Source organism: Carassius gibelio, chromosome B14 (genome assembly GCF_023724105.1).
Source record: "Carassius gibelio isolate Cgi1373 ecotype wild population from Czech Republic chromosome B14, carGib1.2-hapl.c, whole genome shotgun sequence".
Taxonomy (NCBI): domain Eukaryota; kingdom Metazoa; phylum Chordata; class Actinopteri; order Cypriniformes; family Cyprinidae; genus Carassius; species Carassius gibelio.
In genome coordinates, this window is record NC_068409.1 from 10,613,185 (window position 1) to 10,638,601 (window position 25,417).

A 25,417-nucleotide genomic window follows, 5' to 3' on the forward strand; every position below is an offset into this window, starting at 1 on the left:
GGGCGCATCGAGCAAAAGATTACCAATGCACGTTTATTGAAAGCATCCGATAACATGACTATATTTGAAAAAAAGTGCATTGTGTTAAAAAAAAATTTCATAGACCAATTATAATCAATTAAGTTGCTTGAACAACAATAAACAAAACAGCATCATGTACAGTGGGGATCGAAAGTTTGGGCATCCTTTGCAGAATCTGTGAAAATATGAGTGATTTTCAAAAAATGAGAGAGATCATACTAAATGCATGTTATATTTTATTTAGTACTGTCCTGTGTAAGATATTGTACATAAAAGATATTAACATTTAGTCCACAAGACAAAAAAAAAATGCTGAAATGATTAAAATAACCCCCTCAAAAGTTTGGGAACCCTTGGTTCTTAGTACTGTGTTCTGTTACCTGATAATCCTCGACTGTCTTTCTGTTTTGTGATGGTTGTGCATGAGTCCCTTGTTTGTTCTGAACAGTTAAACTGAGCAGCGTTCTTCAGAAAAATCTTTAAGGTCCTGCAGATTCTTCAGTTTTCCAGCATCTTTACATAATTGAACCCTTTCCAGCAGTGACTTTATGATTTTGAGATACATCTTTTCAGACTGAGGACATTTGAGGGACTCAAACACAACTATTTAAAAAGATTCAAACATTCAGTGATGCTCCAGAAGGAAACAAGATGCATTAAGAGCTGGGGGGTGAAAACTTTTGAACACGATGAAGATGGCCAAATCTGTCTTATTTTGTTGAAATATAATTTTTTTCCATTTAGTTCTGTCCTTCGTAAGCAACAGAAGATACTTGTATGTTTCCCGGTACACAAATTAAGTACAATTTACCTTGATCTTCAAATTCCAAAAGTTTTCACCCCCCAGCTCTTAATGCATCTTGTTTCCTTCTGGAGCATCAGTGAATGTTTGAATCTTTTTAATAGTTGTGTTTGAGTCCCTCAAATGTCCTCAGTCTGAAAAGATGTATCTCAAAATCATAAAGTCACTGCTGGAAAGGGTTCAGATATGTAAAGATGCTGGAAAACTGAAGAATCTGCAGGACCTTAAAGATTTTTCTGAAGAACGCTGCTCAGTTTAACTGTTCAGAACAAACAAGGGACTCATGCACAACCATCACAAAACAGAAAGACAGTCGAGGATCATCAGGTAACAGAACACAGTACTAAGAACCAAGGGTTCCCAAACTTTTGAGAGGGTTATTTTAATAATTTCAGCAATTTTTTTTGTCTTGTGGACTAAATGTTAATATCTTTTATGTACAATATCTTACTCAGGACAGTACTAAATAAAAAATAACATGCATTTAGTATGATCTCTCTTATTTTTTGAAAAATACTCATATTTTCACAGATTCTACAAGGGGTGCCCAAACTTTCGATCCCCACTGTATGTATGCATAAACTAATGGCAAAACTAAAATGTGAGCTAAAAAATAAATGTAGGCTAATACATAAAAGCATAAAAGCATACTATGTGTGGTTTCAGGTTTGGACCTCCCATGATCCACCTCCTCTGATGGCTTTGAGACCTCCAGGCAAGATCCATTACCCTTCCCAGGATCCTCAGCGCATGGGAGCGATTGATGATGACTAGTAAAGATATTAATGTGTGAAGGTGATGTCATCAGAGATGATGAGTGATTGACTGGTACACAATAGTATGGTCATGTGATTGGGGATGCTATTGTGAGTGCAGTGCCACGTCCTCATTCCTCAGTCACATCTTATATACCGTACAGACACATCAACAACAAATAAGTTTACCCATCTTACTTCAGACACAAACTCTCTGCCTCATCGAAGTGTTCTAAACATCATCAGAACGCTAACTTGAGTTTACATTGAAAACAAAGAGCCGTTTAGGAATTTTTGCAGTTTGACATTAACATTTTTTACCCATTTTCCCCCAAATTGTAATTACAGTTATGCAAAAATAAATTAATACAATTTCACATTAAAGTAAATATAATGAGTTTTTGCATTACGGTAGATTACTGACAATTTGGGTGGATAATTCGTGCAAATGTTTGTGGTCCTACATTAGGCTTTATTTAATATTGTTATTTTTGTATTTTTTTTTTAATATTTGCTTAATTTGAATTGTTTGTACAGTTTTTGTGAGATCCACACACCCAAGCCATTCACTCTTACATCTAGAGATTTAACATAATTAAATGTAGTGTCTATTTAATGCAACTATTTAATTTTTTTTTTCAATGTAAGTGATAGTGGGATAGCCACTGTCTTGCTTCTCTTAAGGGTAAAAAGAACTAGATTTTTTTAAATGCCATTTTCTAATATTTCTCAGTTTTTCTTTGTGTTGTGAAGCAATTTTTAATGAGCTGTCAGTTCAGGTTTCTTCTGTTGTAACATGAAAAAAGAAATTCAAAAACAACAAGTAATTCTTATTGAAAGCCTCCCGTTACCATTTTCTTTTGTGAACATTAAACTAGCCATCTTTAAATGTACAGTCTGTTTTTTTAAGAAACTCGGCAACTCGAAAAGTATTTAGACACTTTTGCAAGTGCTTTTTATTTTAAGACGAACAAACACATTTTACAAGAAAAACATTTGACAAAAAAAAAGAGTTCAGTGTGAAAACAATAGAGTTTTGGTATTTAGTCATCTAATGCAATATCAAACACATATTTTCCATGTGCTTAGAGTGTCTAGATACATTTTAGGGACCCCTGCTGCACACTTGAAACACTACCGTGAACACATGTCTACAATAATGAAGTGCCAAAGGCTATTATGAATACTTCTAAGATTTAGACTGAGTTCTTATTGTATAGCAGTGTTAAAGGAATAGTTAATCCAAAAAGACAATTTGCTGAACATTTACTCAACTTATTCTGACGGCACCCATTCACTGCAGAGGATCCACTGGTGAGCAGGTGATGTATTGCTAAATTTTTCCAAATATGTTCCCATGAATTAACAAACTCATCTACATCTTTGGATGGATAAAACTTTTAGCAAGTTGTTATTTTTGGCTGAACTATTCCTTTAAGGGTTTAGGAGAACAACCGTCATCCAACACTGAGCTAAAACCATCTCCTCATCCTAATCCTCTTTATTCTGATGTTTAATTTGGGTTTTCCAGCTGCTCTCCTCTGGCCTTTCACCTGCAGGGAACAGAATGGGACGGCCTGAAAGTGCAAGCGCAAGTCTTTACGGCGTGACAGTCTTTTCCTCTAACGTTACAGGTGTGGGTCAGCGCCTGAGCTCACAGGTCATTCGACTCGGGCGAGTAGCCCATGCCCCATCCCCGCGGGGCTCTGTTGAAGTTGCGTCGTTTGGATGTGGTGGCCAAGGTCATGCCAGAAAGATTTGGAGTCTCCAGAGCTTCAAAGCCCATAACAGGAATCACCCTCTGACTGCGCACAGGTCCTCCAAATGGCACTGCAGCTCTGAAACAAAAACCACATGAAGAAGAGATGAACTGAATCTGAACTATACATGCATTGTAATTTTCATTGAGTCATTTTAATATTTTCTTATATATTTATTATAATGATCTATTTCTTATATATTTATTTTAATATTTATATATATTTATATTTATATATTACTATTTACAGCAGGGATGGGCAAACATTTGAAAAGCAAGTCATGTAAAGATTGCTTTCAGTGTCTGTTGTTAATACTATCTCCAGCCAGGAGAGGGCGCTAGTTTCCAGCCGCTCTCTTTTATTTTTTAAATGGCCATCACACAAGTGCTCACAAACAACGGGGAAGCCAGAGTTGCACTTGCCTCAAATTTCAAAGGTAAAATTCATATTCAACAAAAGCTTTTTTTTGCCAAATGCATGGCAGAAATGTTTACACTTAACTAACATTGTGTTCTTGTTAAGAGTTTATGCGGGTCCTTGTAACGTTTTCAGTTAAATTGTTTACATTTAAGGCCATGAAAACTCATAAATGGGACATAAAGTCTAAATTATTAGAGGTCTTTGGGGACGGAAAGACAAGAATTGCTATATGGATTAATATGACGATTAAACTTCAAAAGGCTAAAAGAGCTGAATTCAGTCAATCAGTGTGTGCAGTAAGTGAACAAAAAGCTCACCTGGACGCCTCTGATTGGTCATTGCGTTCATGAACTCAATGGACTCGTGTGTGATTGGTTATAATGCGCAACATCGAGCAGATCTACATTTAATGCTGCAGTCAACATTTGATTTCATTTTCTTTTTATTCGTGACAGCCCTAATGGATTTGGTTTAACTGAACATAAGCATGTGTCCGTGTGTTGTCAATTGTATTTGTGCAGGGTAAAAAGACTTGAATTAAAAATTTTATTTAAAAAATCCTGCAGATACCCTGCAAATTATTTTCATTTTTTCTTTTATAATTTATAAACTGTATGTTGACTATTTATCTCATGAAATGTTTTATGCAAATTAGGCCGCTGTTTTTTAATAGCACAGTGACATTTGATTTAAAGAGTAAAAAAAATCAGGTTTTATTTACAGTTACTCTTTTTAATTACAATACGTAATTTTAATGCTTTAATCTAAACATAACATTTCTTATTTATTTTTTATCATTTTTTATTTTTATGTTTTTAAGTTCATTTCTTTATTCATCTGAAATAAAATTGCATACATTTTCAAGTCACTTGATGGACCCAGTCCTGCAGTCTCAAGGTATTCTTGCTTCTGGATTTGACTCCACATGGTGACGCAATTTTAGTTTGTATCTGAGGAACCTGATCTTCTGTGTACGCAGTGTGTCTTGAGGCTCTTTAAATTGTGACAGGAGAAGCTGGCGGTGCGTTTAAATAGTTCCTCAGTCATTTGCTCCTCTGAGGATCCCGTTTCAAATGGGAAGACGCAATGGAAACATCACAGCTCTCTTAAGTGGACTTCATAATCTGATAGTGTGGATTAGTGTTGTTGGGTCTATTTAAGGCATGCATGAAGCTAATGTGCCAAAACCTCTTGGTGACCATGAAGGCCGTTTCTCATATCATGTTTTGCCTTGGTTTTCCGGTACCACAGAGAATGAAGCTGTTACAGGGGAATCCCAACCCTATGGGCTGCAGTATATTGTGTCATGTTATTGTGATGCATCGATGAATCATTTGATGCAACTCTTTCGGTTTTGTTTCAGCATTCAGATTGGGACTTTCAAGACTCATGAATGCTGCAGTTAGTTGAATTACTAACAAAGTCATCTGCAAAATAACGTTGGGTATTTGAGCCATGGCATTTAAACTGTGGTGCAACACAAGGTTGAATCCGGCCTTGCATTATTTGTTTTTCATTCTTTTTACATTTAGTAATTTAGTACTAAAAATCTGATTGGATTATAATATTGTACAATATTACATTGTTTTTTTTCTTCAGTCAAAAAGGCCTTACTGAAGTCTCCATTCTAAAAATTGATTTGGTGGGTTTGTAAATATAAATAGCTATACCACCTTAATAAAGTATCTGAATAACACTTAAGTGAATGTTTGAGTTGGACATACCAAAAACAAATGCCTAAATATCCAACAGTTAATTTTTACAATTAAGATTTCACAAAAGGAAATCAGCCGGATATTTGAATAACAAATATATATACTTAACTTTTTTCAATTAAACTATTTGAGTGTGCAGAATTTACACTGATCAGTTTCAAGAACTACAATTAGGCTATTTTATTAGAATTTTTTTACATGAACAAAAACTTCAGTAAGTTAGACACAATTAACAATCAGCAGCATGCTTTTACATGGACTGAAATTAAAATATTACCGACACTACTTTTAAACAATAGTTTTGAAATCCATGTCATATTTTTTACAGAATGAATTGTTATTTGTTGATGGACTGAAATTGTGAGCGTTTGCGGTGTACAAATGCAACCTCATTTATATTTTTGTTGTAGATTAATCAAAGACTTTAAATATGTCAATGGCATCATATTACTTATGAATGGGAGAAAGTACATTAGCATAAGTCCTGCCTTTTAAATAAAGAGAGCCAGTTGTCAGTCGCGTCATTGTGTCCTTTTGGACTCTGCAAGAGCAAAGTCTGCTAACTAGCTTGACAATTTTTAATATAAGCATTATAAGATCATAAGAATCAACTTTTAACAACCAATTTTGATTCGAAATTTGGAGTTTAAAAGTAAGTGTTTTTGTTGTTTTTCTCCAGAGATTTCAGAATTTGTCCGTTTCAAATATGGCCACCAAGTGAACAGACTTTTCCTGGAAGGTAGTTACTATTTTACCTGTTAAAGCACCTGTAGTTGGCCGGAGGGAGTTTCTGGTGCGGTTCCTCTATCTGAGTGTTGAGTGAAGACAGAAGCTCTTCATCTTCTCCCAGGGCTTCTCGCCATGGTGAACGATAAGACTTTGGGAATTTCTCTCGAGGGATCTCTCTAAGCCGTCCAGAGTAGTCTAAAATGATAGGACGGTGCTTGGTGATTCACAGGCCAATTACACTATAGAGGGAGCTTTGCTGTCCTGAAGCACATTCGAGCATGCTACGGCGTTTAGCTCGTAGAGCTCGCCCAGGAGCACGTAGGTCCCTTCAGGGCCCACGGCAGATAAGGAGATGGAAACAGGAGATGGATGTTTATTAAGGGCTCCACAGATGGAGGAAGAACATTAGACTGAGTTAATTAAGTGCAGCGACGAGCTAATGATTAGAGTTTATCAGATGAGTGAAGAGTGAAGCTGCTCTCAAAGACGTCAGAAATACATACAAGCATGCTCCTCATATTAGAAAATACACTGTGTGTTTCTATGCACTGCAAAGATCATTTTCTTAACGACCAGTTTCATCTGTTTCCAGTTAAAAATATCTAAAGAAATTGAAAATGTCATTTGTTTTTTGCAAAAATGTATATTTGCAGTTTTAATTTGGTTCTTGTTTAGTCATTTTATGTCTCATTTATTTGTATCAATATTTAAAAAAATATTTATTATGTAGCTTTAATTTATTCCAGTTTTAATCATGTTTGTACTTCAAGTTCATCTTATTTTCGTTTTTTTGTTTTGGTGTAAAATCTTCTTCTAATATTTTACACATTTTATTTTATTTTAATTACTATTTTTTTTTAAATGTTTTAATATGATTGGTAGTTAGCAATAACAACACTGTTCTCAACAAGTACATTTATCTTGTTTGAAAGATTTTTAGATATTTGACTGGAAGACATATAAAGTATAAATAAATGAATAAAACTACATTAAAAGTCATTTTTTTGTGCGATTTGAGTCAAGAATACCACAAATTATTAATGTTACCAAGACGATTCAAAGTTAGATGTGTATAATTTAAACTTTTATAAATTAAAGATATTATAAATATAAACTAGATTTCAGTTTTTTTCTATATAAAATATTAGAAATGCTTGTTTTTGCAAAACTCACTGTCATCTTGCAAAGGTATTGTGGGTGGTTACCAAGGTTTTGCTAAGCAGTTGCTAAGGTGTTCAGAGTATTTTTGGTTGATTGCTATGCAGTTGCTAGGATATCATAGTAAATGGTTGCTAGGTGCTCGCTTATTGGTGCTAGTCCAATTTCAGAGGCTACTTTGGATTGCAGGTTTGCTCAAGTCACTAAATCTATATGATACAGGTGCATCTCAATAAATTAGAATGTTGTGGAAAAGTGAATTCAGTAATTCAACTCAAATATATATATAATAACATATTCTAATTTGTTGAGATGCACCTGTATAATGAAATGTCATGCATTGGGTAATTTATAAATCTTAAGAGTGTGTACCTGGTGCCAGGATGTTTGGGCTTCCCTTCTTGGCCACGGTGTTCTTGAGGGTGCTGACGAGGCTGTGTTTACTGACCACTGGATACAGCAGGTTTTCTTTCCCTCCCTGCATGTCTGTCGTCATGTGGTTCTGGTTCTGTTCCATGTTGTTCTGATGGAAAATGTTCAGGACAGAGCATTTTGTCCAGTGTCTTGTAAAGCATGAATTCATGACCTTGAACCTGAAGCCATGTCTGTCTTTTCTAATCTGTAGCATTGCATGTACATAGAGGATGCCCGGCAGGAGAATGTGAGACGGGTTTCATTACCTCATCAAATGGATTCCTACAGTAAATCCATGCAATATTCTATGCATATCCGTCAGATGATCTTATATTTGTTTTCTTCGTGAGTGTACACAAATAAAAGCAGACCTTTATACAGTGATGCATTATTAATAAGACAAAAGTGTTTAAAAATGGGAGTTGTTGCTCTTGTCCCCCAGCTGAATGTTTACATTTTATTTGAGTTTTCATTTGTTTCTGTCTTACGTGTAAGACGGAGGAAGCGTCTGCTGAGTTCTCCAGCGTGAACCTCTCCGCTCTCCTCTGGCGCTCCTGGAACATGATGGATCCTCTGTTGTTGTTCAGGTTCAGCTCCTCCATCATCACATCCCTGGGAACGCTGATCTTCTTCCCAAGGTTCAGACCTTCTCACACACACAAAGTAGCTTTAGTGACATTAGTGTTATTCATCCTTGATCTTTGTCAAGTGTTTTACAGTATGGACATAATTTTTCATAAGAGCGTTTGTTTTTGGAACAGTTTTTACCATGGTACTGAATGATTAATGCATATGCATTCAACTTGGGGGTCAATAGGATTTTTTTTCAAAGAAATTAATACTTTAGTCTATGAAGGATGCATTAAGTAGATCAAATTTATAATTTTAGAAAAGGTTTCTAATTCAAATACATGCTGTTCTTTTTAACTTTCCATTAAAGTATCCAATGTATCACAATTTTAAACATTGATAATAATAAGAAATGTTATATTTGATTTCTTACATATTAATATACATTAAGATGATTTCTGAAGAAACAAAATGGAGCTTGTAGAGAATTTAGGAAGGAAACCGCAGACAAATAACCACAGAAAATGACAAGAAGCCCCAGAAATGCCCTGATTAAATAAAGAATTCAATAATCAAATAATAAAAAAAATAAAGAAAAAACTGATAACTAAAATTCTATAAAATTTGTGTTTAAGTTATTTTAGTGTCACTAAAATACTGTTATAGTTTTGAGTTAGCGTTTATTTCTATATTTTCTGCTTGCATGTTAATTTTAAAGCTTATACATTTTTTCAAATTAAACATTACACATTTTATTTCAAGTAACACATTTTTTTATGGTTTTAGTTCATTATAATATACCTGCTGCAGTAATGGCTCCAGAAAGTTCAGCTTTGTGTATAATAATAAATCACATTTTAAAATATATACATTTCTAAACTTTTTTGACATTGCAAAAATAATATTTTACAATGTAATATAATACATATTACACTAATAATAATATTTCACAATGTTATCGTTTAAAAAAAAATGAAATTAGACAAATGCAGCTGTGGTGAGCTTCTTTCAGAAAGATGAAAAACATCTTATCGATCCCAAAATTGCATGGTGGTGTAAAAAAGGTTGTGGCATCTCATGTCTCATTGTTAAAGGTCTGGTCTGATCATTTATTATATCAGTCATTTCTAAGTGGGTCTTTACTGTCCAAATGCTCTTATTAGACTGATCCGATCTCTTGCATTTCGGGTTCTTCAGTTGTGATTGTTGTGTTATATGGGTAACAGTGATGATTATTATTAGACTGCAGTAATGTGGAACCCTTGACTTGCCCTAAAGTGGCATTTTCAGTGAGGGCATTCCTGCCAGGGCTCAAGCTAGCAGTGGTCCGTGGCTTATTCTTATATAATTCCTTCTCCAGAGTTGGATTCATCTGAGCTGGAGCTGCTGTGAGCCCAGATCAGACACTGTGGCTTACGTCAATGGAAAATCGCAAACAAACATACTGAGGCATTGGGATAGTTTGAGGAATGTTTTGTATGTGGAGACTTCCCTCCGCTTAGATCACTCAACTGACTGAGGAAGAATCTGCTTTGATCTGTTCTGCTCCTGTCAGTCAACTGCACCGTCTCTCATATGAGTCCTTACACGACTGAAGACCAAACACCGTCACCTTATGATTGCCCTGATTAATTGTGAATGATATGTCATTTTGTAGGAATGTGTGTGTGTGTTTTTTGCTTCTATAGGGCTTCATCTAAGTGTTTCTGTAGTGTGTGAGTCTGTTATTCCAATATCCGAAATTTTGACCCTGTGGGGACTTTTTTTTTTTTTTGGTTGTCATGAGGAAAATAGCTTAAATCATACAATTTTTTTTTTTTTTTGATTTCTGTGAGGGATAGGTTTAGGGTAAGGGAATAGAAAATATTGTTTTTACAGTATAACATCATCATGTCTAATGAACCTATACAATAATCATTACGTCTATGGAATGTTCCCACAAAACATGGAAACTAGTGTGTGTGTGTGTGTGTGTGTGTGTGTGTGTGTGTGTGTGTGTGTGTGTGTGTTACCTCCCTTTGCCTCTCTGCTCAGGATCATGGCCTGCTGCTGTCTCTGTTTGGTGAGACTACGTTGTGCCGTCTGCATCCTTTCGATCTGAACACACATCACAACACAGCAAGTGATTCATACCCTGCTTATAATAATAATAATAATAATAATAATAGTTGTATTATATTTAATATGTAAGCAAAACTATGCAACTGTATAAATTTGATAACTTAAACAATTACTAATGATAATAACTATTAATATTATTATTATTTAGCTATGTGATGTAAATATGAGACAAAATTTCAAACAGGAGCATTTTGCCCCATATCTTGAATTTTAGGGATATTCTCTAGGCTCCATCATTCAATAAGTTGTTGCACTGCCTCATATTAGTCATCAATCGACTGTATGAAATGGCAGATGATCCACACAGGTCTGGGACGGGACAAGTGCATTAAATGCGTTAATAATTTTAATGCGTTATTTTTCTCCATAGTTAATTAATCTAATTAATGAGTTAAATTAACAGCCCTAATTCTAATAGTAAATTGCATAAAATAATAAAATTCAGTGTATTTTTTTATAATGTTTTTATAATATTTTAATTTATAAAATATTAAACAACAATGTAAAATAATATATTGTAATATTAAAATAATACATTTTATTTTATTTTATTAAAAAATAATACATTTTATTCAATTAATATAAATAAAATTTTAGTATGCATAAAATATGACTTGCATGTTGATTTAATAGGTAACAGTAAAAAATGATAAATGATGCTGAATTAATATTTGACACTTAGAAGATGACATGCAGGGTGTTTTTCTTTGGTAACATTATTTCCAAAATATGTCCAAAAGTCAACACTAGAGGGGAAATATTGGCCCCTAATGAAATTTAATTTTTGATAATACTATATTCGGTTCGAAATGACTTCAATAATTCATGCTTTTTAATGTAGAATCTTTTAACTGCATTTTTTTTTTTCACTGGAGCAATTTTAATTAAAATGATATATTTTTTAACCCCACTGAATATGGCTGTTCTCACTGAAGCTACAGGAAGCATTTTGTCATGCTAAAACAGATTTCATCTAATTGGACACACCGTGCATTTACCCATCTGCTGTGCGGATTACATGACCAGACACGCACACACACACACACGGTTTTTGGCTTACCTGAATGTGTGCTGGAGAAGATGATGTTTGGTGTTTGCTGATCTGAGTGTGAGAGCGCAGAAGCATGAAGCTGGTTTCTATAGACTCCTCTCAGCCCCTGCCTGATGACATCATCACTGCTAATTTAGCCAAATGACAGGAGCTAAATGGGGCAAAGTATTTAGTCCCTGATGCCCCTCTGCTGACTCCCATAATAAAAACCTGATGCCAGTTTTGCGTGTGGACCGGTCTTTATGTTGTATGTCTGGGTGTATTTGTGTTTGTTGTCACTGGAGACCGTTGCTCAGTTCTGGTTAAGATCCATCTACTGTATGTGATTCATGTTTTAGTCTCACTGTCAGGGTCACAACTGGACCTTTACCTTTGACCTGAGCTTAAATGCGGGGCTAAAGGCTTGGATCATTTAGTCTTGGGAAAGTTTGAAGGATCTGTTATTTGAATTCGTATTGAGATCTGTGATGTTTGATCCGAGCACAATTTGAGAGCTTAAGATCATTTTCGAAATGTCTTTTTCCAATCTGCTCTGCATTTGATCTGGTTGATTTCTGTGCAACACAATTGAGATATAAAAGAAATATAAAATATATTTTCTATATGGTTGCTCTATGCCATCTCCACGCTCTCCACTCGGTTCTATGTATAGCAGTGGGGGAGCTACACACGGATGCTCTTTGTGGACTTTAGCTCGAAATTTAACATCATCCTCTTCAACAGACTAGAAGTGACCAAACTGCTAGACCTGGGAATATCTTACTCCATCGGCCTGTTGATTAAGAACTTTCTGTCCGATCGCCCGCAGAAGATGAGGTTAGGCCACCACTCCTCCTCATGCCTTAGCCTCAGCACCGGCTCTCCCCAGGGCTGTGTGCTCAGTCCCCTCTTTACACCCTATACACCCATGACTGCACCCCCACCCACTCCAGCAACACAATCATCAACTTCGCTGACGATACCACCATGTTGGGACTCATCTCTGGGGGAAATGAGTCCGCATACTGGGTCGAGGCGAAGCAGTTGTCAGTGTGGTGTATAGAAAACAACCTGGCCCTGAACATTAACAAGACCAAGGAACTGATTATTGATTGTAAGAGAAAGAAAATGGACATCCAACCCCGTTAATCAATGGGGACTGTGTGGTCCTTTGTACTTGTCCAATGACAATAAAGATAATCAATCAATAAAGATTTGCAGGGGTAATTTTTTTTTGTAATCACATTTTTTATAGCCTTAGTAAATGTCTTCCTTTGTCAAATTCATGTTCTTATATTTAGAATATTTTCAAAATTAAAACAATAAATTCCATTAGAATGAGCCTCAATCAGGAAGAATAAGTTGCCAATCAATTGAAATAATCAACCAAATTCAAAATTACAATCTTTGCAATAAAGAGATGGCACCGAACACAAAAGTGGCATTTAGGCATAGGCATTTATAAACTGTTTAAGGAGGCTCAGAGGTGGCATGAATGCATTTAAATTTGTAACAATATTACTGTCACTTTTAGTGTCCAAACAAGACAAAGGAGGATGTAAAACTAAAGCCTTTTATAGTCTTTGCAATTTCATCAGTTTTATAAGATCATTACAAATCACACTGTATAACATGGATCTAATAATCTAGGATATATAGACTGTACAATGATGACACATGTTGAATTGTAGTCTATGACTTTAGTAAGTTAATATAGAAAAATAAATAAATTAATCATAAGTCATTATCAGCATCCGCCAGTGGCAAACAGATAGAGCAAGATAAATTGCGCTTTGTGTTGTGTTGAGCAATTTAATGTCTGACAGTGGCAAAAAATTATCATTAGTCACAAGACATAGCAGGACCACTGGAGCCACGACCAAAGAAATAACAGTGATTGTTTCACATTGGTCATTATTCGTCTGGGACAGCCCGAAATCGTACAGTATATACTGAGCTTAAGACACACAAAACAGAAAATGAATACAGTGTTAAAATGGAACCAAAACACAGCATACTTTTCAAGGCACGTCCCTTCGCATGCGACCCCTTCAGTACTGGCTGAAATTGGACACTTTCAACACAGGTTGGGGAGCGTTGTGCAACAGCAAACCAGCTTTCAGCCACTGGTCAAAAGAGAAGGGTCGGCTTCACATTAACTGCCTGGACGTTTGGGCTTTTGCACCATTCTGCCAGACCATTGGGGACACTCTACCTTTTAGTCCACTCAGACAGCATGACGTTTGTGACCTATATAAATCGCCTGGGTAGTCTTGAAGCGCCTCTTCATTCTGGTATAGTACCTCTTGGAATGGGCTCAGCTCAACTTGCATTCACTGAGAGCAACTCATGTGCTGGGCAGGTTGAACCAAGGAGCGGACATGCTATCTCAGATCAAGGTCCCTTCAGAAGAGTGGATGCTACACCCACAAACGGTTCAAAGAATCTGGGAGATCTTCAGCAAGTGAGAGGTCGACCTTTTCGCCACAGAAGACAACTGTCATTTCCCAAATTATTTTTCAAAGGACGGGGATGCGTTGGCATACGATTGGCCCAACCTCCACCTTTATGTTTTTCACCCAGTCGCTCTGATCCAACAGATAATCAGGTCAATCAGGGAACAGAAACACAAAGGTTCTGTTAGTGCTCCCGCTCTGGGGAAATATAATAATTAAAAAAATATAATAATTTGATTTGTTTACCTGCATGTCAGTGTGACCATTAACTGACCTCAGAGAACTGTAAGTGTGTGAATGTGGTGTTAAATTATTAGGAATATTAACGTCCTCAGAGATATATCAAGGGTCTTAGCTAACAGGGGGCAGTCAAGGCCTAATGGCTAGAGAGTTGGACTTGTAACCCAAAGGTTGTCTCAGGTCTGGCAGGAATTGTCCAGACTGTTCAGGCTTCATTGTCATGAAAGAGCAGACAAACGTGTCGACTGTGATTGATTTATATATTTTAGAAGGACAGTGATCTCTTGATGTTGTTTTTTTTGTGTCCTTACTCTTTATTGTTTCACAGTTGGAGATAGTCTTGGAGTCCAGACGTTCAGACTTGTGTGGATTTGAAGACGTGTGTCGGTGTGGTCAGGATGTACGGGCTGCTGTGTGAAAGTCTTCACGACTTCATTAAGGAGTCGTACGGTGATGACGTGTGGAAACTGGTCATCTCTCGTCTCGTCTCGTCTCGTCTCCCCACGTCTAGTCTCGTCTCGTCTCCCCACGTCTAGTCTCGTCTCGTCTCGTCTCCTCACGTCTAGTCTCGCCTCGTCTCCTCATGTCTAGTCTCGTCTTGTCTCCTCACGTCTAGTCTCGTCTCGTCTCCCCACGTCTAGTCTTGTCTTGTCTCGTCTCGTCTCCTCACGTCTAGTCTCGTCTCGTTTCGTCTCCTCACATCTAGTCTCGTCTTGTTGTGGTATATAATGTGTATCTTCTGATGCAATAGGACATGGTTGTGCATAACGTAGGCTCTGGTTTGGTGACTGTCTTTCCTGATCTGGATGGGAAGAAGATCAATGATGCTTTTCTGCTTGCTCGTCCTCTTGTGGAGTTCACATGGAACATGGAAAGTCATTTTTAATATTAAATATTAAATGTTGTATTAATTAATTATTATAATACAGTTACATTTTAGTATCAATGTATTTAAATATAGATACAGCACAAACTAAATAGATTTCTTTCATATAGAAACTGCATTACTTGGTTATTGGTTGACCTAAAATGGTATTATTTAATTGTGAACTGAAATTTAACACCTACTGTAAATCAAGTTTTTCCCTTCAACATTGTCTTCAGACAGGTGACTTTCTTCTCCTCACATCTTGTCTCGTCTCGTCTCCTCACGTCTCGTCTCGTCTCCCCACGTCTAGTCTCATCTCGTCTCGTCTCCCCACGTCTAGTCTCGTCTCGTCTCCCCACGTCTAGTCTCGTCTCCTCACATCTTGTCTTGTCTCGTCTAGTCTCGTCTCCTCACGTCTCGTCTCGTCTCCTCACATCTTGTCTCGTCTCGTCTAGTCTCGTCTCCTCACGTCTCGTCTCGTCTCGTCTCCCCACGTCTCGTCTCGTCTTCCCACGTCTAGTCTCGTCTCGTCTCGTCTCGTCTCCCCACGTCTCGTCTCGTCTTCCCACGTCTCGTCTCGTCTCCCCACGTCTCGTCTCGTCTCGTCTTCCCACGTCTAGTCTCGTCTCGTCTCGTCTCCCCACGTCTAGTCTCGTCTCGTCTCCTCACATCTTGTCTCGTCTCGTCTAGTCTCGTCTAGTCTCGTCTCCCCACGTCTCGTCTCGTCTTCCCACGTCTAGTCTCGTCTCGTCTCGTCTCCCCACGTCTCGTCTCGTCTTCCCACGTCTAGTCTCGTCTCGTCTCCCCACGTCTCGTCTCGTCTCGTCTTCCCACGTCTAGTCTCGTCTCGTCTCGTCTCCCCACGTCTCGTCTCGTCTTCCCACGTCTAGTCTCGTCTCGTCTCCCCACATCTCGTCTCGTCTTCCCACGTCTAGTCTCGTCTCGTCTCGTCTTCCCACGTCTAGTCTCGTCTCGTCTCCCCACGTCTCGTCTCGTCTTCCCACGTCTAGTCTCGTCTCGTCTCGTCTCCCCACGTCTAGTCTCGTCTCGTCTCCCCACGTCTCGTCTCGTCTTCCCACGTCTAGTCTCGTCTCGTCTCCCCACGTCTCGTCTCGTCTTCCCACGTCTAGTCTCGTCTCGTCTCGTCTCCCCACGTCTCGTCTCGTCTCGTCTCCCCACGTCTAGTCTCGTCTCGTCTCCTCACGTCTAGTCTCGTCTCGTCTCGTCTCCTCACGTCTAGTCTCGTCTTGTCTCCTCACGTCTAGTCTCGTCTCGTCTCGTCTCCCCACGTCTAGTCTCGTCTTGTCTCCTCATGTCTAGTCTCGTCTCGTCTCCTCACGTCTAGTCTCGTCTCCTCTCGTCTCCCCACGTCTAGTCTTGTCTTGTCTCGTCTCGTCTCCTCACGTCTAGTCTCTTCTCGTTTCATCTCCTCACGTCTAGTCTCGTCTTGTTGTGGTATATAATGTGTATCTTCTGATGCAATAGGACATGGTTGTGCATAACGTAGGCTCTGGTTTGGCGATTGTCTTTCCTGATCTGGATGGGAAGAAGATCAATGATGCTTTTCTGCTTGCTCATCCTCTTGTGGAGTTCACATGGAACATGGCAAGTCATTTTTAATATTAAATATTAAATGTTGTATTAATTAATTATTATAATACAGTTACATTTTAGTATCAATGTATTTAAATATAGATACAGCACAAACTAAATATAATTCTTTCATATAGAAACAGCATTACTTGGTTATTGTTTGACCTAAAATGGTATTATTTAATTGTGAACTGAAATTTAACAGCTACTGTAAATCATTTTTGGTTGATTGTAATTCATCACGTACCTTTCTATCAAAGTTATCTAACATTATCAAGATGAATTTGTTCTGAAACAGTTCTTGTCATATTTTATTGCCATTTTGTAAACAGTAGAGAATAAACTGTGTAAATGTGAGAAATGTTGAAGATGTCTGAATTTTTTTGGTTTGACTGCATAGAGAGATTATATAATATAATTAATTATATATAATCATAATATAACTATATACCATATTAATTATAATAATACAGTATTTTATATAATTTTAATAATAAACAATAAATTCATTTAAATAGTTAATAGTTCACATAAAATGGCAAGTAATTTTTGATATACATTTTTTTTGTATATGTATTTACACACGCACACATACATATAATTTTTTTGTATTCATATTAAAATGTGCAAATATAAACATATATATTACATAATAATTAGGAATCATATAATATTTATATATCATTTGAATTAATAGTTTTTTAAATTACAAATTAAAACTGTTTTAAATTCTGTTTTCTATTTGAATATATTTTAAAATGTAATTTATTCCTGTAAACATGTAAGAAGACATGCTAGTAAGTCTTTGCTTATCCAGTCAAATAATAAATCAGTCAGTAGTGAAGTGATGCCAAACTCCAAACCATTAATAAATGACAATATTGTAGAAAATGAGTGAATAAATGAATCAATGGATTCTGTGACAGATCATCTCCCATCCCAACAACCTGTTTGAGATCATGTCTAAGGAGCCGGTGAAATGAGAGAGGAACCTTCACAACAGAGTGCAGAGTAAGGAAGGTCCTTCTGATCTCAGATCTACAGCTGGACATCATCCATCTTCATCAGATGATTCTGTTCTTTCTTTGTGTCTCAGACTCTGATTATGAGAACGCCAATAGCTCAGCAGATGTGGATGTGGAGCTGATGGCCTTTCAGTCAATTATAGGGGATGATTATAAAGGTCAGTCATTTATCTGTCATTACTGAGATTCTTCGTATTTTGGACAGTGATTTAAAGAGATGGTTCACCCAAAAATGAAAATTCTGTTGTTGTTTACTCTCGTTCATGTTATCTCAGACCTGTATGACTTTCTTTATTCCAGTAGAAGAACACCAGTAGAATGCCCAAGATGCTCTTTTTCATGTAATTAAAAGCGACAGATACAATCAACTCTTTAATGACAAAAAAGTTTCATAACAGCTTTATTAATTTACTTATTTACTGCAGTTGTATGTGTTTACTTGTATACTCCACACAGTTATGACGGTAAATAATATTTGATTGATTTGAAAGTCATATGGGTTTTTAAAATAAATGAGGGGGAATAAATGAGTTTTTAAACAATGTTATGAAGGTTTGGGTTGACTTTAACTTTGAAATTGAGACTGACTTTACTATATTTGATGTTTAAGAGGAAAACACATAGTAAACACAAAGTAATTCTAACATGTTTGTTGTCCTCTAATGGTGTCAGATGGAAACAGTGCTAATGCGATGGAGAGCTGGGGTGATGGCAGCCGCTGCCTGAAACTGAAGGGTCAGATGAGATTCATGCCAGAGTGGGAATCCATCATCTTCCTGGGCACTCCAGTGTAAGACACAAAACACGCACATTAAACAGCGCGGCTGTGTTTCTGTTCATTTTGTGAATGCATAATAATTACAGAGTGGTTGTGTGTGTGTTGTCTTCGCAGCATGGAGAGTTTAAGTGCCATGTTTAAGACAGGTCTGTACATCAATGACCTGAGCATGCATGACTCGAGCAGAGATCTGGTGCTGGCAGGAACTCAGCAGTCTGAAGAGCTCAAGAGGGCCCTCATACAGGTACAGCTGTCAGGACTCAAGAGCACCCTGCTTTTGATGGACTCTTGCACTGTAGGGGTCTGAGAAAGAATTTTGACTTACCTGTGGAATAAAAAAAATGTGTCAATGTTTGTATGGTTTTATTAATGAATTATTATTTCTGTATTTAATTCAGCTCTGAATTGCCATGGAGATCTGATTTCTTTCCTTTCTTTGGTTCCCTTAGTGGTCCATTTTAAAGTGTAAAAGCATTCTCAATAACACATGTTCTCCTCTTATTGCCTGTCCTTCATTCTCTATATCTTTGTTTTTGTCTCTTTCTTCCCCACAGGAACAAAAGAAATCCAGTAAACTGGAGGAAAGCATGAAAATGTTGGACTACGAGATGAAAAAGACGGATGATCTTCTGTACAGAATGATTCCCAAGCCTGTTGCTAAGCGACTGCGGAAGGGGGAACCAGCTGTGAACACCTGTGAGGTTAGAACATCTGCATCTTTAACTACACGCAGGTGTTACGAGTGTCTAGACCAAATAGTCTTGTTTTTTTTTTTTTACTCTTGGATTTTTGTGAAAGTTTTTGTTTTTACTATTGAACATTCTGTCTTTAAAAACTTGTGCACCAAAATATTAATTATATTTTTTAAATATTAGTTACCCCTGTGATGGCAAAGCTGAATTTTCATACTTTAGCACACTTGCTGAATAAGAATATTAATTAAAAAAACTCATGCAACAATAAATTATGAGATTCAACATTTCCATATATATATACAGTATATATAGTATATATACAGTATGTTTTTTTTTTTTTTTTAGTAAAGATAATGAACTTTCTGGAATCCCTAAAATGATAATTTCCTTCAAATGTATTCATCCTAAGGCCATCCAAGATGTAAAAGAGTTGGAACAGGTTTGGAGAAATATAGCATTACATAACTCTGCTGTGGATGGGTGCCGTCAGAATGAGAGTCCAAACAGCTGATAAAAACATCACAATAATCCAAAAGTAATCCTCAACACTCCAGTCCATCAGTTAACAACTTGTGGATTATTGTGATGTTTTTACCAGCTGTTTAAGCTGTCACCCTGACGGCACCCATTTACAATTGTATTTTTTTGGTGAACTTTTCCTTTAAACTCTTTCCTTTGACCTGTTTCAGGTGTTTCCTGATGTGAACATCCTGTTCAGTGATGTGGTGGGCTTCACTCGTATCTGCAGTCACATCACACCCATGCAGGTGGTCCCTATGCTCAACACCATGTACACGCTCTTCGACACGCTCAGTGAGAAACACAGAGTGTTTAAGGTGAGATCATTTCTTCTGCGGTTCCAGCGCGATCACACGGTGATACAGATCTTCCTCATATTGATGTGTGTGTTTCAGGTTGAAACTATAGGTGATGCCTACATGGTGGTGGCAGGCGCTCCAGAAAAGACCAAGTTTCACGCTCATAATATTTGTGACATGGCTCTAGATATGGTTCGTTCTATAGATCATCTCAAAGACCCGTCCAATGGAAACAACATCCAGATACGCGTGGGTACGTCTTCTCTCTTATTCAACAATTGTTTTTTCATTATTTACATTCATTTCTATTTATTGTAATATAATGAGCAATTTCAGGTAATAAACACTTCAGTTTGACATCAGTTTGTTTTTTTTAATATTTTAAAAAGAAGTCTTTTATGCTTACCAAGGCTGCATTTATTTGATCAAAAACAGTAATATTGTAAAATATCATTTCAATTTAGAATAACTGTTTTCTATTTGAATATATTTTAAAATGAAATGTATTCCTGTGATCAAAGCTGTATTTTCATCATCATTACTCCAGTCTTCAGTGTCACATGATCCTTCAGAAATTATTCTGCTGATTTGCTGCTTTAGAAGAACAGCATTTATTTGAAACAACTTTTGTAACATTAATTTCTTAACTCTCACTTTTGATCAATTCAATGCATTCTTGAGAAACACAAGTCTTGATTTCTTTCAAGACGCTCATTATTTTGAGCCTGTTTCATTCTTCTCGTAGGAATACACTCTGGTATGGTGGTGGCTGGGGTCGTAGGTCACAAGATGCCTCGCTACGGTCTTCACGGTGATACAGTCCACACTGCGTCTGCCATGGAGAGCAACGGGAAGGTAGATAGAAAGTGTTTAGTATACTTCATCAGATATATTGCACAAACATTACTTACTTGAAGCAGGAATGATGGATTTAGTGCAGTTTTAATCAAAAGCACCACAATATCACGCTCATTAGATCGATGTTTGTTGGTTTTGTTGAGCGTTCCTCTGTTTATAATAGGACTGAACTCCTAGCGGCCGTTCACAGGCCTGAACGCCTGCTGTCTGATTGACGTCTGATGTCTCTTATTTATAGGAAATGCACATCCAGCTGAGCAGCGCTACTTATGAGCACCTGAAGGAAAGTCACTTTATCTTCGAGAGACGCGGTACCATCACCATCAAGGTCAGTCGCTGAGTAACTGGACTGAAAAATTGACCCAAAGCTTGTTTACGCAGACTTTGATAAACAGGACCACCTGAGGTCCATCAGTTGATCCGAGAACTGTCTGACCACCTTCATAATTAGGAAAGAACAATGAGCAATAATAATAGTGATGCTGCTTGAGCAAATGAATACATTAAAAACTCAGATTTTTTTTGTTTTTTGTTTGTTTGTTGTTGTTTTTTATAATTTCTCTCATGTGATTATGTGACTGTTTGAACTTCAGGAAAGCATACAGACACAAAAATTTGTAAAAACATTTTTTTTTTTTTTAAATGCTGTTTGATATTCACATTAAAAAAGTTTACATATGATCAACATAACATTCATTTGAACATAATACAGGGATAAGGGTTTGGTTTGAAAGATATGACTGATGCGTTGACAAACTACAGCTACTTTATTGATGTAATATATTTTTCTCTGACAATGTGGAGATTGAGACGTACTGGCTGAAAGGAAAGAGAGATAAAGATGGAAACGCTCAGGCCGCATGCCCACAGTTAGAAGCCCAGACCATCAGTAAAGCCGCCATCTCTGCCCCTGAAGCGCCCATCGATGAGGACCTGCAGGTGAATTTATCATTTAAAATTATTATTATTTTTATTATTATTAAATTATTATTATTTTCTAAAGCATTCAGCTGTTTCAGCCTTTTTAGTTCCCATAGTCCATCCTCAGAATCATATGGCTATTGATCTGCATGTGTTTCCCAAAGAATTCGCTGGATTGTCTTGTAAATAGATCAGAGGCATTATTGAACTGAAATGTGCTTTTTGTGTTGGCTTCTCATCTGTATTCAATCTCTTTCAGGTTAAAGCTTTATAAATCTTTGTTCCCTTTTGCTGGTTTAATGCTTTATATTGAAAGATACCTTTATTTTATAATTTTTAATGAATCTCCTTATGAAAATGAAAGGGTCATATTTCGTCTATATCATCAGTCAAAAGGAAAATAATATTATTATATTCTTAAATTATTATTATTATTAATAATTTATTTTTTACATTATTTGCATGGCAATTAAGCACATTCGACCAGATTCTCATTTAGTAATTAAAACCACTGAAACAATAAAAAAGAAAATAAAAAAAGAAATGATGAAAATAAATCAATAAAATCAGCATAAATTAAGCAGTGCAACAAATACTGCCATGATGTATAAATATTTAGCGATTGAATTAATATATACTTTTCTTTAAGAATGCTTATTGGGGAAGTGCTTACTTGTCATTAAAATCATTTTATACGCAACCATTTTAAAGTTGTCTATAAGATTTTCTTTAATGTTTTTGAAAGAAGTCTCTTCTGCTCACCAAAGCTGCATTCATTTAACAAAAATACAGTAAGATCAGTAATATTGTAAAATGTTATTACGATTTAAAACTAGTATTTTTAATTGTAGAAAATATTTTCAAATAAAGCGTTCATTTTCAAAAGCGTTTTTTCTAAAACATTTTTACTGTCAATTCTGATAAATTTAATATGCCCTTGTAAGTATAAAAAAAATCGAAATACTTAATGGTAGAGTATATTTTTCCGCTTTTTAAATTGGGGTGAAATGCGACCTGAACATGTTTTAATTTCGGTAAGATTCGTCCAGTATTTACTCCTCACTGAATTCACTCAGGATAAAATGTTCTGGCTTCTGTGCTTCATCTGTCAACATCGGTCCATTACCACAAGAAATCATCTGAACTCTTCTCTCAGCTTCTAAAAACAAACAGCAGTCATGATTAGTGTATAATGTACTCATAATTGTCATGTTTACAGCACTTATAGTAATTATTCTGGTGCTCTACATGCCTGACTGTTGTCATGTGTGTATTATGTGAGAGTTATTGTGTTTATCAGCTTTAAAGAGTAAAAAAATTGGATATAGGCTATTTTTACACAATATTTAGTGATGCTGCTGTCTTGTTAACACACCGTTTATGTCTTGTAGCTACATTATAGAAGGATTTATCCCAAAGCAACGCCCCACTGACTTCCATTGTGAGTGTTTTAATGTAATTGCTTATTTTTACAATCTGAGAGAAGGCTCAGAATTATTTCAAGTGGTAATTTACCATCACAGATGACACTTTGCAGCTCTTCTCAAAATTCGTCTGGTCTTTCTCTCTGTTTTGCCCTTTTAGTTTTTGATGTGTTTCTCTGTCTGTGTATTGTTTGCTTGCTGCCTAACTGTTTCCTCAAAGTGATGTGAAAATAAAGCAGGAGTGACAGCGTGACTCATTTAATCACCATTGTACAATATATTTCAGTTGATCACAAGCAGGCTCAATAATTTCACGCATTACTTCTGCAGAAAACAGTCATTTCAGTTTCAGTTATGAGACAAAGCTGAATAGAACTGACAAAGAAAATGATAAAGCTGTATTCTGCTTTTCATCCAGTGAGGTTTTTGATAAAAATAAATCTCTTATACTCACCAAAATAGCGTTTATTTATTTATTTAAATAAAGCATGTTTTATTATTAATTTAAATATATTTAAATATATATATAAAAATATTTTGTAATATATGTTTTCTATGTTAATATATTTTGTAATATAATATAATATAATCACATGATCCTTCAGAAACATTTCTGTTTTTTATCAGTGTTGAAAATAGTTGTGCTGGTTAATATTTTTGTGGAAACTGTAATACATTTTATTACAGGATTTCCTGATGAATATGAAGTTGAAAAGAACAGCATTTAGCAAAACAGAACAGCAAAATAGAAATCTTTCATAACATAGGCTAAATGTTTTGAATGTGTGCTTTCCGAATAAAAGTATTTTGAACAGCACAGAGTTTTGTATATTTATTTATTTTTAAATATGATGTCTAAATGACATACTAATTACTTTGCAGTTTGTATTCCTCAAAAATAAAGAAGGATAAAAAAATAAATAAAAAAGGGAAGAAAAGAAATCAAGCACTGATTTGGTTTCTTCGAGAGGCAGGGTCTGGACTCTGGAGTGTTTCTCAGATGGTGTTTCCCAGCGAGGGGCTGGAGGAGCTGCGTCTGAAGGTGGCGTCCTCTCTGTCCAGACTGCAGCTGGAGGTTTGCCGCCCATCTTTGGGAGACGTCTGCAGCGTGCAGTGGAAGCAGAAGGCGTAGAAGAACGCCACCAAGAGCAGGAAGCAGACGATGCAGAAGATGATGACTATGAGGATAGTGTGGACGTGTGTGTACGCATCTTCAGACGGGAACCCAGGGCTGAATGTCGGGGTCACCTTCTCTCCGCTGACATACCCCTCAGAGCTGAGGTGTGCCCCACCACTCATGATGGCGAGGGGAATTCTGGGTAACCTGGTGTGGAGGTGAAGAGAGTTTTTCAAATGTCTCTTACGCTCACCAAAGCTGAATTTATTTGATAAAAAATACAGTAAAAACAGCAATATTTTGAAATATTATTACACTTTTTAAATAACTGTTTTCTATGTGAATATATTTTAAAATGTAATTTATTCCTGTGATCAAAGCTGAATTTATTTGACAAAAAATACAGTAAAAACAGCTATATTTTGAAATATTATTACAGTTTTTAAATAACTGTTTTCTATGTGAATAGATTTTAAAATGTAATTTATTCCTGTGATCAAAGCATCATTACTCTAGTCTTTAGTGTTGCATGACCCTTCAGAAATCATTCTAATATGCTGATTTGCTGCTCAAGAAATATTTCTTATCATCATCAATGATGAAAAAAGTATAATCAGAAGCATGGCAGGTCTACACAACACTTCACAGCATATGACAGTTAGTCAATGGGTTGGAAAAGTCCATTTTGATTAGTATTCAGTGTTGGACTACTGGGGACCTAATGTAATATCTCAGTCAAAAACGAGCATGTACTGTATTTCAAAGCATTAGTCTCTTTTTCTGGTTTTCAGAAGCTCTTTCTTAACTAAAAGTTTGACAGGAGGCAGAATTAAAGAGACTCACCCAGTCGAGTGAAAACTGCTGTCAGTTTTTATCTGTAGAAAAGTGTTCCTGCCTGATCTTTCTGGAGATCAATCCACTTTTGTTTGCATTACTGAACCTGCTCACGGTACGCTTCCATGCGACAGGACGAAAGAAACGAAGAAATGAAGAAAGGCTGGAGAGAGAGGAGGGAGGCGGTGTTGCCATAGCGACGCTCGCTGAGTGGATGAGAGCTTGAAGAGAGCCTGACATGCCAACTCAACACAGATGAGTTGATAGATTCCACAATAACATAATAATGAGTCTG

At 36.5% G+C, this 25,417-nt stretch overlaps 2 protein-coding genes and 1 long non-coding RNA gene across 3 annotated transcripts; 2 read left to right on the plus strand and 1 right to left on the minus strand.

The window, feature by feature from the left end:
• Nucleotides 1-2,571: 2,571 nt before the first annotated feature.
• myoz3a (myozenin 3a) lies at nt 2,572-11,634 on the minus strand. Its single transcript, XM_052574975.1, has 6 exons — nt 11,526-11,634; nt 10,357-10,441; nt 8,263-8,420; nt 7,733-7,883; nt 6,229-6,397; nt 2,572-3,416 (listed from the first exon to the last, which is right to left on the minus strand). The coding sequence occupies exons 1-6, from the start codon at nt 11,589-11,591 to the stop codon at nt 3,233-3,235; spliced, it is 813 nt and encodes a 270-aa protein (XP_052430935.1). The 5' UTR covers nt 11,592-11,634; the 3' UTR covers nt 2,572-3,232.
• LOC127971753 (uncharacterized) lies at nt 3,740-10,242 on the plus strand. The gene is made up of 3 exons (XR_008156906.1): nt 3,740-3,774; nt 8,270-8,412; nt 9,705-10,242. It is a non-coding gene; the product is annotated as an uncharacterized LOC127971753 (long non-coding RNA).
• A 5,955-nt stretch (nt 11,635-17,589) lies between the features above and the next one.
• Nucleotides 17,590-20,325, plus strand: LOC127971273 (soluble guanylate cyclase 88E-like). The gene is made up of 8 exons (XM_052574168.1): nt 17,590-17,663; nt 17,749-17,835; nt 18,350-18,467; nt 18,570-18,699; nt 19,010-19,156; nt 19,840-19,986; nt 20,065-20,221; nt 20,321-20,325. Exons 2-8 carry the CDS (start codon nt 17,799-17,801, stop codon nt 20,323-20,325), a joined length of 741 nt encoding a protein of 246 aa, XP_052430128.1. The 5' UTR covers nt 17,590-17,663; nt 17,749-17,798.
• Nucleotides 20,326-25,417: the final 5,092 nt, after the last annotated feature.

Bases quoted from the DNA above. Each gene is read 5' to 3' on its own strand.
- myoz3a (XM_052574975.1), bottom strand. From the start codon at position 11,591: ATGCTTCTGCGCTCTCACACTCAGATCAGCAAACACCAAACATCATCT. The intron at 10,442-11,525 runs GTAAGCCAAAAA...ATGTGTGTTCAG, and splicing joins CTTCTCCAGCACACATTCAG to ATCGAAAGGATGCAGACGGC. The intron at 3,417-6,228 runs GTAAAATAGTAA...TTTTTGTTTCAG, and splicing joins AACTACAGGTGCTTTAACAG to AGCTGCAGTGCCATTTGGAG.
- LOC127971273 (XM_052574168.1), top strand. From the start codon at position 17,799: ATGGCCTTTCAGTCAATTATAGGGGATGATTATAAAG. The intron at 17,836-18,349 runs GTCAGTCATTTA...TAATGGTGTCAG, and splicing joins TATAGGGGATGATTATAAAG to ATGGAAACAGTGCTAATGCG. The intron at 18,700-19,009 runs GTACAGCTGTCA...TCTTCCCCACAG, and splicing joins TCAAGAGGGCCCTCATACAG to GAACAAAAGAAATCCAGTAA.